Source organism: Manis javanica, chromosome 2, assembly GCF_040802235.1.
Source record: "Manis javanica isolate MJ-LG chromosome 2, MJ_LKY, whole genome shotgun sequence".
Classification (NCBI taxonomy): domain Eukaryota; kingdom Metazoa; phylum Chordata; class Mammalia; order Pholidota; family Manidae; genus Manis; species Manis javanica.
The window spans coordinates 179107028-179121928 of record NC_133157.1 but is presented as its reverse complement, the minus strand read 5'-3'; the positions used below and the strand labels follow the sequence as shown (position 1 = coordinate 179121928).

The following is a 14901-nucleotide window of genomic DNA, read 5'->3' as shown; positions in this document are numbered from 1 at the left end:
CCTCCTGTCTTTTACAAAAGGTACAATATATCCTGACAGCAACTCAGCTTCCTGTTCCATTGTCAAAGGATCTCTGGAAGGGGAGTGTGCCCCCACCCTCTTTCCATGTCAGGAGAGATGACTCTGAGGAGGCAGGCTGAGCATCATTAGGTTCTTTTCTCCAAAGGCCCGCAAGTAATTGCTTTTATGGGTGTTAGTTTACACAGATAGAAATACACGGATTTAATTGTTGGCATAAAATCGCAGTCATTCAGGAATCCCCGGTGTCCGATTTAGAATGGGCCTGGTTTTTTTATAGCCTACTTACTCATTGATTAAACAAAGGAAAGAGGTGCTGAAGTTTGTCGGGGGAGTATCTAACTACCTACTTGTTACCTGTGAGGACAAATAGGAATGTTTACTTAGGTACAAGAAATGTTAACTTAATAAAAGTAGACATTCACCCAGTGGGTGAGGTTTTAAAAAGAAGTTGATTTTTCACTTAAGCAGATTATAACAGACTAAACTATACTTGGTTATCATGTATATGGCACAAAGAAAACTTAGTTTCTCTTAAAATATTCTGAGACTGACATTGAATTCTCTTACCCATGATATTCTGCATCAATAATTTATTACCATATTGTAATTATTTTAAAACATTAGAACTTATATTCTTGAGTAAGAGACAAAAAGAAATCAACATGGTGGATTTGTGCTCTTAAAGAATGTTTGAACTAAAGATGAACACGTCTTCAGATGGAGGGTTCTGTGGGTTCTGTGCTTGGTCTCTGCAGTCAGATTGACATCGCTTCCTCAACGTCTCTGAGCTTAGTTTCCTTCATTGTAGGATGATAGCAGGACCTGCTTTATAGGGCTGTTGTGATATTTAAATGGCATAAGACGTTCAAAATGCTTAACTTAGTAAATGCTTGCAAAATACTAATTCTTAAAAGTTTCAATTATGAGAAACTAATTCACGAGTGAGATTTCACAGTGGCACGGTATTCTTTATTAAGAAAAAATTAAATTCATTTTTTCCTTACTCCCTTGACCATCCCAGCTACCAATTATGATTTAATTACCAGAATCAGAAAGTAAACTTGCCGTACTTGAGCATGACTGCACGTTTTTGTCACTCGAATCCTTGCCTCAGGGTCACCTTAGCTAGTATTACAACACGTGGTTTTTTTTTTTTCTTTGAATCTCAGTGTCTAAAGTCTGTGGGATGGGATCTAAGCCACACTTGCCTTATAAGTGTATTTCTAAGGCCAGAATGTGTAATTTTATTCTCTTGACAAATGTTCATCTACATACTTTATAATATGCAAAGACTGTTGTGTAAGATACAAAGTAACACTTTGTCAAAAATCTTTAAGGTAGCTTTTATGAGAAATAATGATTCCTCTCCTCCTCTTTAGGCCAGGGAAGACTCTTGTGATGTTCTGGTACACTTGGAGGAAAGAAAGTACTTCCTCCACATCCCCTTTAGGGATTCTGAGGTAAACCTGCACACCTCAGAGTTCGACACTGATGTCCTTACTACCAACCTGCTGAGCTTATCAGGGAAGCACCGGGGCAGAAGAGCCATCTGTGTCCATGTGGGAGCCTCCTTTCCCTTGGACCTCCTTTGACCACCATTCCACTCGGTGCTGGGGCACCCTGTGCGACCTGAGCAGAGGGCTCCTCAGGCCTGTGGCCCCTGCCCTTGCTTACTCTGGGGGAGGGTTGGGTGGGATGAAAGCCAGGCAGGAATAAGCATAAGCACACTTCTCAAAATACTCCATTGAACTCATTATTATTTTCTCTAATATGAATAATCATTCAGCTAATTTATATTTAGATCAATCATATAAATTTAAAACCTTTTCAGTCCTCTAGGGAAGCCATCTATTCTCCCATGAACCTATTTACCTAGCCGTGAACCTACTGATAAAACAATTAATCACCCCCAGTTTTGCATACGTGTAAATCCAGATTCGTGTACTGCAAGACTGGCATATCAACACTGCAGAGATTAGTAAGAGAACAAAGCGCTTATGTTTGTGTGTGTAGGTGTGTGGGGCCATCCATCTCTCCTTTCCTTCATCCTAATCAGTCTGAAGGATGAGCCGGCACCTCTGATTTTATGCCTGCCTGTTTATTTCTAGTTTATTAATGGGCACTTTAATTGGGCTTCTAATTTGTCAAGAGTACAAATTGGTCAGTTCCTCCTGTGATTTTTCTAAACTCCGAGTGATGTAATTGGTGCCAGAGATTTGTGAATGAGACCAAAATATGGGCATGATTGATTTGAATGTTACTGGGTGAACAATGGTGTGGGCGAGCTTTTAATCTGATCTTTATTCATATCTGGCCTTGCTTTATAATTTATATTGCTCTTAGCAATATACAATGCAGAGGGGAAATAAATGGCACACAGGATATTTGTCCCTGTTTGGTTCTAGTGGTGTTATGAATTCCAGTCACATCCTTTCCCACCCACATAACGTGTGATATTTGAAAACAAATTGTATAATCCTCTCCTTCTGCACCATCTTTGTTCTTTGGAAATGCATGATTCAACCTTAGAGCAGGGTGAATTATTTTAATTCAGAGCCCTTAGTGCTTTTTTTGTTTTAAACAAAAAGGATGAGAGATGACTGACTCTATTTAAGGTTTGCCTATCACTTAGTTTTGGGAAAGGGAAAAAAAATAAATGTTTGTGTGTTGAGTTTCTTGGAGGTTTGGGACATAGAAATTCCATGGCCTTACTCAGATAAGTGGGGAAATGACAAAGTGTTTAAAAATGCCTCTTGGAGGCATTTAAGCCCAGCAGGAGAATCAATAAAACTTCGAGTGGACCCCCCTGGGATGCTGTGGGCACCATATGTATAATGACTGAAAAAAGCCCCATTTGAGGCCACTTCTGTCCCAGAATGGCATCACTTTTCTCAGTCAAAGCCACAGATCCTTGGTGTATTAGTTTGCTAGGACTGCCAAAGCAAGGTGCCACAGACAGAGTGGCTTAAACAAGAGACATTTATTGTCTCACAGTTCTGGAGGCTGGAAGTCCAAAATCAAGATGTCAGCAGGGCTGGGTCTTCTGAGGGCAATGAGGACCTTTCTCGGGCTCTCCCCTTGACTTGTAGGTGGCCAACTTCCCCCTCTGCTCTTCATATTAGCTTCTCTCTCTGTGTGTGTTTATGTGTCCAAATTTTCCCCTTTTTATAAGCATACCAGTTATTATGGAGTAGGCTCCACCACCTCCACCAATGACTTCGCTTTAACTTCATTAGCTCTGTAAAGACCCTATTTCTAAATAAGACTGCATTCTGAGGTACGTGGGAGTTAGGACTCCAATATATGAATTTGGAGGAGGACACAATTCAACCCTTAACAAGAGGCTCGATTAAAACCTGGGAGACTGCTGAGGTGAAGGCAAAGGGGAAACGAGGAGAGGCAGGACTGCACAGAAAGAGCTGTGGACTGCTGTTCCTCTGAGCTTGTGGAGTCATGCCGGCATCTGAAAAGGAAAAGAAGCAATGGCTTAAAAAAAAATACTTGTTTGAACTTTTGGAAAGATATGTAACAGGTTTAGTGATACGAGCTGTCTTGTTGTGATGGTATTTGTGCTTTCAGGGGGAGAATAATATATGATCAGTGTGTAAGTGGAGAATCAGCCAGGCCATGTGATCTTGGGCAAGTCTCTTAACTTTGACCTTCACCTTTTGATTTTTGATCTTTAAGAGGTAAATTTTAATAGTCTTAATGGGTTCTTATGAGAAATCAGTAAAATAATTCATATAGAAGTCTTCGGATGTGTATGGCAAATTCTTTTCGGTAAATGTTAGCTGCCTTTGTATTGTTATCCTGGCTGAAGGTAGATTCAGGATGTGGAGGGATTTGTATTTTGTGGGCTGTGGTGAAGTGAGTCATCAGGCCTAAGCAGCAAGGCCAGCAGCCTGGATTGCATATTTGTAAGTGGTCCATGGTTAAAGCAAGTGGTGGTGGCTTTTCAAAACTCCCTTCCCCCCCCCAAACCTTTGACCTGTGTTGCTAAGGATGTGCTTGGTCTCTCAGATAGCTGCTATAGAAACTGTTTGAATTTAGTCTTTGTACCTGAGGGAAACCCCAACAAATAGTAAAAATTCCAAGCAGATGGTTGGATCAAGTATTTCAGGTAGTTTAGATAAAATGTCACTGAGTTACCTAGAAATCTACTCCAATCCTTTACCATATAGTGTTTGTGAGGAAATATATCAAGTGTGTATAGCTTGGTGGTTTTAGGCAATTTCTAGTATAAACTGTGGTTTCCCTTCAGCAATATTATGATCCAGGATGTGAGATTCATAAGTGGAATTGTGTCCATGCAAAGGGAAATATAGGCAACACTTGTTTGAGAGGCTGAAGTTGTCTTCCGGCATACGCCTAGCAGCAGTGTAGTGCACCTTGAATCACTCAGACCAAGGCTTTGCCTTGCCACTTCTTTGGCTTGAGGATGCGTCTGTGGGGCCTGCTTCTTGAGTATCCTCGTTATTAGGGCCACTAGAAGCTGGGAATCATGAAAGCTGACGTCATGTAAGCCAGTGTTTAAAATTCCGACTAAACAAACGTAAGTGGCAGAATGCATTTTTGACAAACACTGTAAGGCAGATACTACTATGATCCAGGCTTTACACGAGCAGATACAAGTCAGCCGAAGAGTCAGGATCCAAACCAACCAGTCCAGTCTGGGGGCCGTGCTAGGAACTGCGTCATGGAGTAGATTTGTCTGCAAATAAATCATAGAACCCCAGGCATGGGAGTGGAAAGCAATTACTTCTATTTTCCTCTGGAAATCCTTCTGTGAAGGATGAGACTAAATGTAAACAACGAAATAGAGGATACATGCATTGCTACTTTAACTTTTTAGATTCCAGTACACCCCAGATGGTGGCCTGTCCCAGCATCTCACTAAATTAAGCATTTATTTTATTTTTATTTGCCTTCCTTACATTCAATTTATGTGTGTTTTGTAATATTAAAAGTGCTAAAAAAAATCAGTTCAAAGAGAGATGATGCATTTCAACCAATTCTTAATGTATTTATTGAGCAGAAATCTGTTAGTGTATTTAAAAGAGAAACAACTCATTTCATCAACAATAAAAATATTACTTTGCATTGAAATAAATCTTTAAATCTCAAATTAATTTAGCATTTATGTTTATTCAGAAAACTTACAGATTGAACAAGTTCATAGGGTATCAGTGTAAGACAATCACAAATGTTTTAGAATTTAACAAACATTCGATGAGGACCTAATATATGCAAGGTGTAGTATGAAGAGCCCTGAGAAGTTAAAAAAGAACCCAATTTTTAAATAAGGCCTCTGCCTTTCAGGATTTTGTTTTCTAGTAAAGACAATAACACAGACTTGTAAATAAATGATAAAAAATAAAGTACATTCTGGAGAGGCTTTGAGAGGAAGGCTTACAGACTGGAAATCAGGGAAAATTTCATGGAGGAAGTAGGATTGTGGTTCTAGCTCTTATAAAGGCAGACTCTGTTGTACCCCTTATTTTGTATCCCAGTTCTTAGCACAGTATCTGGCACCTGATAGAAGTGTTTTAGAATAATTCAATGCTTCTAAAATAAATGAATTAGTTAGGTTTAGGTAGCAAGATATGACACATAGAAGGAGAGGTGAGGATGGATCATCTGAATCAATTGTCCATTTGCTCCAGGCTGGACCTTGTGCTGGGTGGGGAAAACACCAGGTGCCCAAGCAGGCAGACAGGAAGGCTCGGGTGCAAAGTCCATTCTGTGGAGCACTGTTGCTGGGCGTGGGAGGGAGTGGGAGATAAGGCTGTAAGAGTTAGGACCAGCCTTTGAAAGATCCTGAGTGCTGAGGAGCTTGAGGGGAAAGATCCCCACATGTGTCATTATTGTCTATATTTTTACTTCTCTGAAGCATATATGGGGGATAGTGGATCATGGTCATTTTGCAAATAATAATAATAAAAGTAAAATTAAAAATTAAAAATTAAAACTAAAAATAAAAGTAAAATTAAAATTAAAAATGAAAAAATGAGTTAGACTTCAAACTAATCATTCATTCATCCATTCATCTGTAGTTCATATTTCAGTATCTTAGAACTTGGGGCTGTTATTTTTTTCTTTATATTTCCAAGCTTCATAAGCAGCAGAAAAATGTCTTGTTTGTGTTTAAGATAAGGAGCCAATTCTAAAATAATGTTTGGATTCACCAATTTAATTCTGTTGCAAAAGCTAATTTCTAACCATCATAGAATTTATGAATCTAACTGCCCTGAAGAGTTTTAGTCTCAGATCTTCCTTAAAATAGCTATAGAACCTGGGGACAATTAATTTGTATAGCATGTAAAAGCAGTAAGCACATTGTTCGTATAGCTACATCTACATCTCTATGAGATACTATAGATATATGTCTATAGAGATGTAGCTGCATCTACATCTCTATCTACGCCTGAACCTATGTCTCTGCAGCTATCCCACTATACAGGTCATAGTGGAAGAGCTGAAAGGGCTTTTGGACTTTGGAATCTGACAGATCTGGTTGGAAGCATGGCAGTGTCACTTCCTAGCTATGTACCTTCAGGCAAATTGCTTAACTTTGAACTTCAGCTTTTTCATACATGAAACAAGAATGGTCATTTTGCTAAAAATAAAAATAAAATTAAAATTAAAAATTAAAAAATGAGTTAGATAAAATGTGATAATACTTCAACCTTCTTAAACTTCAAGTGTAAGATCCAAATGTAAGGAATTAAAAAATGTCAGGGTCTAAATTTTTAGAGTGGTTAGGATTTTAATAACCTTTTCCCATGCTGATTATATTAGTGATATAAGTTCAATGTAGAAAAACTTAAGGAAATAAAGAAAAAGATGAACTAAACCAAGATCATTCATAATCCCTAAGATAATAAAGTGATGGAAATTTTAGTGAAATGAAGGTATTCGTCATTTTTCATTTTGTTTTAGCAGTCCAATATTATGATAGGCAACAGCCCTGTTGTAATTATTATATCAATATATGTACAGGCCATATGGAAAATTTATCTCAGATCTTAAAATCAGCTGGTCACAACACGTGTGAGGGCAAAAGTTATAATTTCTGAGGAATGTGAAGCCGCAAGGAAGAAAGGAAAAATGACACAGAACAGAAGAGATTAGGGCAGAGTTTCGATTCTTATTTGGTTGCTTTTGGAATAAGAAGGATGTTTGTCCCACAGGTGTTTTGCATAGTTAACAACAATGTTCAGAAGACCAAAGTGGCAGCTGGGAGATCTTTGATTGGAAGATCGTGAATATTCTTGGGTTCCTTCTCCTTGAAGAATCTCATATATTTGCCGCTTTGAGTCAGAACCATGAAAATTGTAGTATCTGTTTATCCTGACATTTGTCAAAACATATCTTTCCCATCCATGTAATAGGAGTGAAAATTATACAATAAGCCCTCCATTTAAGGCCCTTAAATGAAGAAGATTATAATAAAATGAAGCAGTTAAAGAAACAGAATTACCATGAGCCTGTTTGGGGATGTCGACTGTGTATTGCTATGAATGAGGTACCACGAAGCTTCTGGAAGACTGGACCGTCCCACAGAGAGGAGCCTGGCCTTTAGGGTCCCATTCCACCAGGTTTATGACTGGCCAGTGAGCCTTTCTGCCTAGAAAGACATGGTTTTAACAGACTGGTAACTAATCACTTTTATCTCTGGTTATTCACAGGAGTTTGAATAAAGAAAACGACAGTGATGCAAACCCAGCTGCACTGCTTATGTGTCCTTATACTTTATTTGGTAAGAGAAGAGGATGTTCTTTATTTATTTACTAGAATGTGTCCTCCATCCTTTTACCCCATACCAGGAAAACAATGGATGGTTATCAAAAAGTCTATCAAAATTAAGTAGTTGCATACAAAGGACGTAGTTTTCCCCAGTGTGATATTTTTGATGCAATGGCTACAAGTCATACATCTGTCCTTCAACCAGGGAGGCACTTTCTCCTCAGCTCTTAAAAGCCAATACTACTTAATGGGCGAGGTCAAAGTGAATCTAGCCACTCAGGTTTAGACATTCACACATAACTCAGGGAATCTGGAAAGAAAAGTATAGTGATACATGTATTAGTCTATGTCCCTTAATCTTAACTTTTTCTTTTTTCTTAGTTTGACCATGAAAAATTACCACTGAAGCATTAAGAAAAGCATTTTTCTCTATTTTCAACCCTTTTCTGCTCTGTACTTTTCTTCCCATACGTGGTTTGGAGGTTTTTGGTCAAATTTGTCTTTAGCCACTTGTTGAGCTCATCCTGTTGACTGATAGGCTTCTAGAGGTTGGACTGGATAGAACTGGAAGAGACAGATTTACATAGTTCAAAATATTTATAGAGTGAAATAGAGCCAATCTTGTAACTATGGAGTCTTCCTCCTGGCGGGAAGATGCAGTTCAAACTTAATGAACCGTGTGCATAGTCACAGACGGGAGGGCTCAGAGCTTGTCACTAGGACTACCCAGGGTCTGGGTTCAGTATCTCCGCTTGCCTTTGCCCCTCTTCCTGCCCTCTCAAGTGTCCTTTTCTGTCTATATATTATCACAGGGTGGTGGTGAAGTCAGATGTAGGTTCACACTTGGCCCTGCCACTTACCAGTGATAGGAACTTGGGCAAGTTACGCAAGCTCTGAAGCTCCCTTTTCTGCTTTGTGAAATGGGTTTAATTAAGAGTACTTGCCTTATGGAATGTGTGGCAGTTAAATGAGATAATGCATTTATAAAGCCCTTGGATCAGTGACTGGCACAATCTAAACACTGGATAAATATTAGCTATTATTATTTTAAATATTCAGTGTCTACTCGTATATGGACTTTGACCTCCATGAAGAGGACTACGCTTTAATCATCTTTGCAGCCTCAGCAAAAAACACAGTGTCCGGAACAGGGTAGAAATTAAATAAGTAATTATGGACTTACATTACAAAACAATGAGATCTAAGAGAGAAAGAAGATTCTATCATGATAATTTGATATAGGCGGGCTCATCTGGTCTGAGAGCCCACACCAGTGGGCTTCCCCTGCTCTCTCACCGATGGGATTTCTCTACTCTCACATGGTGGGCTTTCTGCCTGGAGTGAGAAATGCTGCCCAATCCACTGCTGGCAGCAAAAGCCTTTCCCAGGTGACAGCCCCCCACACGTCTGGCTCTGGGTGAAGGAGGGATGGTGTTACTGTGTGGTGGGATTTCAGGGGCATTGAGAAGGAGCTACTTCTCTCTCCTGTCTCCACTCCTACTCCCAAACCCTCTCTCTCCTCAAGGACTAGAAGTTTAGTTGGAGCTTCTTTCCTTCAGCATAAGGCTTTATTCAGGAGAGGTAGCAATTTTAATTGATTGCCAGTTGTTTATTCCACACTGCGAGTGGCTCTCCTCTTCTTAGAACTAGTTTTTATAAGATGGTTGTTAGAAACGCCTCATGAATATAATGCAAGGGTGCTGAAGAGAGAGGAAGTGAGCAGCCCCGGGGGTTGGGAAGGGGTCCTGAGGAGCGGGGAAGGGAAGTCAGGGAGAAGCCAGCTATTTCAGAGTTTTGCTGGAGACTATGCTGCTTCCTGAAGGAAGAAGAGTTTGGCATAAATACCATATAATCAATGCAGAGAACTCTTGCTGGAAAGGACACCGAGGGCGACTTCGAGACAGGCAGATCTGGGAACTGCACACACCTTTTGTTGGCCTGGAAGACAGGGTAGAAACATGCTTCAGAATTGGGGCTTGGTGTACCAATGAAGCTGGCTCATCCCACTGCAGCGCCAGTTATCTGTGTCTCTGCTGTGGAAGTTCTCTGGGGATATTTCCCTGAATTTGTTGAGGAACAGAAGAAATCATGTATGTGGAGGATCTATTCTCATCACCACCACACAGGGAACCCTTAAAAACACAGGTTCCATTCCCTTCCCTTCCTTTCTTCTCTTTCTGCAAGATGGTAGCTGTTACTCCTCCAGCTCCTGCATGAACTCTCTCATCTTTTCACAAGTTTCCATTGCACCATTCTTTCAGTTCCAGTGGCATAGCTTGCTGACTCAGAAGGTGCACATGCATTTTGCAATCTTTATGGCCCAAATAGCTCTGCTGCCAATGGTCAGGAAGACCTGTCACCCTGATATAAGAACCTAACTTCGAACCTTGCAACAGAGACAGCACCTTCTTTCCTGATGGGTGAGCCAGCTGCCCATGTAGGAAGAACATGGGCTTGTTTGTGACGTTTGCCTGACTAATGTAGTTTTTCTCTGCATGCTGTTGCTCATGCACTGAAAGATGTTGCTCATGCACTTGCTGATGTGAGCAGAAAGTTGACGAATCTCCTTGGCTGTTTGGCAGAAGCTGCACAGAAAGCTCTGCTCTCATCTTGTCCAACCAACCTGGACACCTGCACCTAGTTCTTTGGCCACCTTCTAGAGGAGCTAATGGAGCCAGAGAAGGTGTAGGGAAGGACTGGGAGGAAGAGCCCCCAGAGGAAGAAAAACCTTGAAAGGAATTGATGAGCTAGAAATCTGTAAAATTATTGTGTCAGTTAAGAATGCTTCTAGCTACAAGCAATACAAATTCAACTTTAGAGTGTCTGCAGTAAATGGGTTTATTTTCCTGGGATAGCAAGGAGTCTGAAGTGGGAAGCCCAGGGCAGGATTAGCTTGTCTGTGGTATCTTCAGAGACTTGGGTGCTTTCTCTTTGCTCTGCTACCCTTTGAGCTGATTTGTCCCGTCATGATTTCATGGTGGCTGCCTTGGCTATAGATGCAAGGTCTGTTGCTAGAGCAAGAATGACTGGGAAGGGGAAAGCAATGCCAGTCACCTCGGTCCTTTTCCACTGGAAAACTTGACCAGAAAGCCCCCAGCAGACTTCAACTTTTGTTTCATGAACCAGAACTTGGTCATTTGGCCACCCTCCTAGCTGCAAGGGAGTCTGGGAAAGAGACCACTTGGCTTCCCAAGGGGGAGATGTTGGTGATAGCTGGTTACCACTATACAAGGGCCTGCCACAACTCTGAGGGAGAGGAGACCAGATTCCAAAACCCTCTGTGTTTTCGCTTGTTATTATTTCATTCATTCATTCATTCATTCATTCATTCATTCATTCTTTATTTATTTATTTATTTATTTATTTATTTATTTATTTATTGCCAGACAACATGTTTCAATTTAATCAAGATTTAATGACTTGAGGGAAACAGCATATGACCTTTCTCTATCACTGTTTTTGGGTTATTCTCAATATTTCTATGGCAAGAGTGTTCCTGTTCTTCCTAAAGAAGTAGAAAATCAATTCTCTTCCCTCCACTTCTTATTTTTTTTGGTTTTATCTGTCCAGCTCCAAAACCATATCATACTTCTGATTTGAACCATCTCACCCCTGATTTCTACCACAAGTAGGAGACTCAGGAAGCAGGGGGACCACTACTGGGTATGGATTCTAACTCCCTCCTTCCAGAGGGTGCCCCTCTGGTATGGGCTTAGGGCTGCTCACCCTCCTGCATGCCACCTGCTCTGCTCTGCCTCATGTTTCCCTTTAGAGGTGCAGTCGAGGTGGGAGACAGGGATGGAAGATGCTGCGGCTGAGTGCTCCCATCCTCTGGGCTGGGAACGGTGGGTGTCATACCCTCCTAAACATCCATGAAGCTGCCTGTTTTCCCTCCAGGTTCTCTTGGTTGATTTTCCTCTCCCTGGTGGGGAGTGGGGTGTAGTGGGCAAGAGGACTGGCTGTGGAGTTGCAGGTTTGAATCCTGCTTCCTGCCACTACCTGGGGAAATTGCCATGCTTCACCTCTGTGTCTCATTCCCATCACTTGTAAAACAGAGCTAACCTTTAATAATTTACCCCATATAGTTGTTGTCTGGACTAACTGTGCTTAGGACAGAGCTCAGCACATCCAAATTACCAAATGCAAGCTCTTCTTGCTGTCCCAGCTGCCACTTCTATTCCAGCCTAGATGTGGGTGTCCTCTGAGGCTGCCTACCTACCAAGTGTAGGATCCTGGATTTTAGAAACACTGTAGGGCTGCTTCTTGAAGTAAATATTTCATGTTTTTATTTTTTTCTACATGAGTATAGATTGCTAGTCAAATAGTAAAATATTAAGCTCTCCTTAAAGTTACAGTTCAAATTTGACTAAAATTTACATGTAACTATGTGCCAAGCAAGTATTGTACTGAATATTTTTTCCCCTTATAAATTCAATTGTCCTTGAGGTGACTGTGAACTCTAAAGTTTTGGGAAGCTGCCATGAATTCCCTTATAAAGAAATAGGAGCGTTGTGGAGATTTCAAGAAGCTGGTGTAAAACCATGTAGAATTTAGAAGGCAGAGTGGCATTGTGGGAAGATCATGGGCTTTTGTTCAGTTAGATCCCTGTGTGTGTGCTGTGTCAACCTCTTACAGATTTTACTCCAGGCAAGTGGCTACCTCTTTGAGCCTCATTTGTAACATGGGAGTGTTAATATTCTTCCCATGTGGTGATTGCTAGAACGGTTAAATGTGAAAAGCCATGAAAGGTTTTGCAAGCTGTCTTGACACAGTAGAGCCACAACATATATTAGACCCCTTGCTGCCTGTTTTGGTTAAATTTCACATTGATTTGAGCCAGGTTAGACTCTTAAGTTATATATATTACAGTTCTGGAAGCCATAATAAAATCAGCAAGTGACATATGTACATTCATAATAGATGGTGCTGCTAATTTTCTGTTTTTGTTTTTTTTTGACAGACAACTGGATATGGCCAAGAAGGGAGGTTTAGTGGACCCCTGAAGCCCATGACATTTTCTATTTTTGAAGGCCAAGAATCGAGTCAAATCATATTCCAGGTACTAGCTGCTCTTGATCATTCTCATAGGGATCTCACTGGCTCTCCCAGTGGACTTTTACTCCTTTATCTGATGTATGACAGGAAATGAAATAGAGGCGTGGCAGATCTCATTATCAAGAATGATTTCAGAAGCTAAGTTAAACAAAGACATGGTTACCTCAGTATTGGAAGGTCTTGTACATCCTCACTTGTACTTCCTTAGCTGTGTCTGGGGTGGCTGCTCCCATCCACCGGGTGGGCTCTGCTTCTGCCCCAGGGCAGGAAGGGAACGGGTCTCTGGAGTGGGATGATCATCTGGCCATCTGTGTGCTCAGTGAGCTTGCCTCTTGCAGCACGTGAAGACAAGGGTCTCTGGAGAAGTGCTGGAAGGGCCTGCTTTTCCTTGCTACCCCTCTGAGCCCATTCCCTGGGCCCTTGCCCATGAGCGGGTCAAGGCTGTCTGGGAGGCGGTCATCCTATTTACTTAGATGACTGAGAAAGGTGTCAGACTGAGGGGAAGTGTGCGGGTGGGGCTGAAAGACATCAGCTCTAAGAGGGCGGTGAAATAACCATGGAAATGTAATAGAGGGGGAGAAAAATGTGGTGCTGCCTTTACCAGAAACGCCCCAGGAAAAGCCCACTTGACCCTGGAATGGTTGAGGTTGCTTTAATGAACCTCCGGGGGTGCCCGTGAGCCTCACTGCATGCCCTGGGGTTGTTAAACCACCACTCTAAGAGGGATGCCTTCCATTAACTGCTGAGCATTTGTTTTGTCAGACATTCCCATCCACCAAAGAGAGACTGAAAGCTGCCTTATCTCCCTGTCTCTTATTTGGTACCAGTGAGTGCCAAGGGGCCCCAGAGTATGAACTGGCAGAGTGCACATGTAGTTCCATCCTCCCTGCCGTGTGGGGTGTTACAGAGGTCTTGACCTCTCCAGACAGGGAAGTCAGCTGAGGGAGTAGCAAATACTTTGAGAGCCAGAGGCTGATAGGAATTCACTTGGTGAGGAAGGGAGAGAAGAGCCTTCCAGCAAAGGCACCTGTGCTGTGCTGGGAGAGGGCGGGGTGTGCACGAGGACTGGCAGAAGGCCGGTGTGGCTGGGCAGCAGACACTCTGGAGGAAAAGGTGGGAGAGGAGGCTGCAGAGATAGGAAGGGCCCTGAATCCTAAGGCTCTTGGGTTTTCTCCCTAAGCAATGGGCCTGAATCTAGTTTCCATTCAGGAAAGGTCACTGGCTATACACTGGAGGTGGGGGAGAGAGGATGCAGGTTAGGAGTCTGTGGCAAGGGCTCATATAAGAAATTATCCCATTTACTTCCTTCCAGTGCCTAGCCAGGGAACACTTCCTTGTAGGTTCTCTCTTACATTTTTTATTCCTTTCATTTGTGTATTTTACAAGTGTGTAAGAACTTTGTGGGCTAAGAACTTCCTCCTATGGGTGCTAAGCCCACATTCATTTTCTTTTATTAACTATGAGTCAAGTACCTACTGTGTACAGGTGCTCTGCTGTGTACTGGGGATATGAGAAGACCCATCCCTGCTCCCAGTGGGCTCGGAGGGCGGAAGAAGGAAGTTAACAAGTAGGCAGGCTCATGCAGGGTCTGGCTGGAGGCTGGAGGGATGCAGAGGGGACAAGGAGCAGGTGAAGAAAGGGTGATTGACTTTAAGTGGGGATGGTAGTGGGTGAAAAGAAAGGTGTCATTGACCCCTAAACTGAATATTTAAAGCTGAACAGATGCTCCCAAACCAAAAGCAGGCCCTGAGCACAGCATGGGAAAAAAGCATGGCGGTGTGCATTTAGAAAGAAAGTGGAAGATGGCCAGTGGTTTAGGGTGGGAGACAGAGGAAGTCATACCTGCTGGAAATAGTTACTGAATGAGGGCAGGAGCTGAAAGATCTCTGGCTTGCTTGACTGTGGGTGGTTAGTGGTGTCAGAGAGAGAGAGACACAGAGAGAGAGAGAGAGAGAGAGAGAGAGAGAGAGAGGGAGAAAGAGAGAGAGAAAAGAGGTTTATGGAAAAATTAGTGCATAAATTTCAGGCTTCTTGAGTTTAAGATTATCTGTGGAGTAGGTAGGTGGAGATGTCCGGGAG

At 42.0% G+C, this 14901-nt stretch overlaps 1 protein-coding gene across 4 annotated transcripts in view; it reads left to right on the top strand.

Moving 5' to 3' along the window:
- CDH17 (cadherin 17) overlaps window positions 1-14901 on the top strand; it is a 102728-nt gene that overhangs the window by 36107 nt on the left and 51720 nt on the right. For all 4 annotated transcript variants that reach the window (XM_017648912.3, XM_017648911.3, XM_036995507.2 and 1 more), the window contains exons 2-3: window positions 7710-7780; window positions 12728-12826. In XM_017648912.3, coding sequence (XP_017504401.2) covers window positions 7736-7780; window positions 12728-12826 — 144 coding nt within the window. In that variant the 5' untranslated portion in view covers window positions 7710-7735. The remainder of the gene's footprint in view (window positions 1-7709; window positions 7781-12727; window positions 12827-14901) is intronic.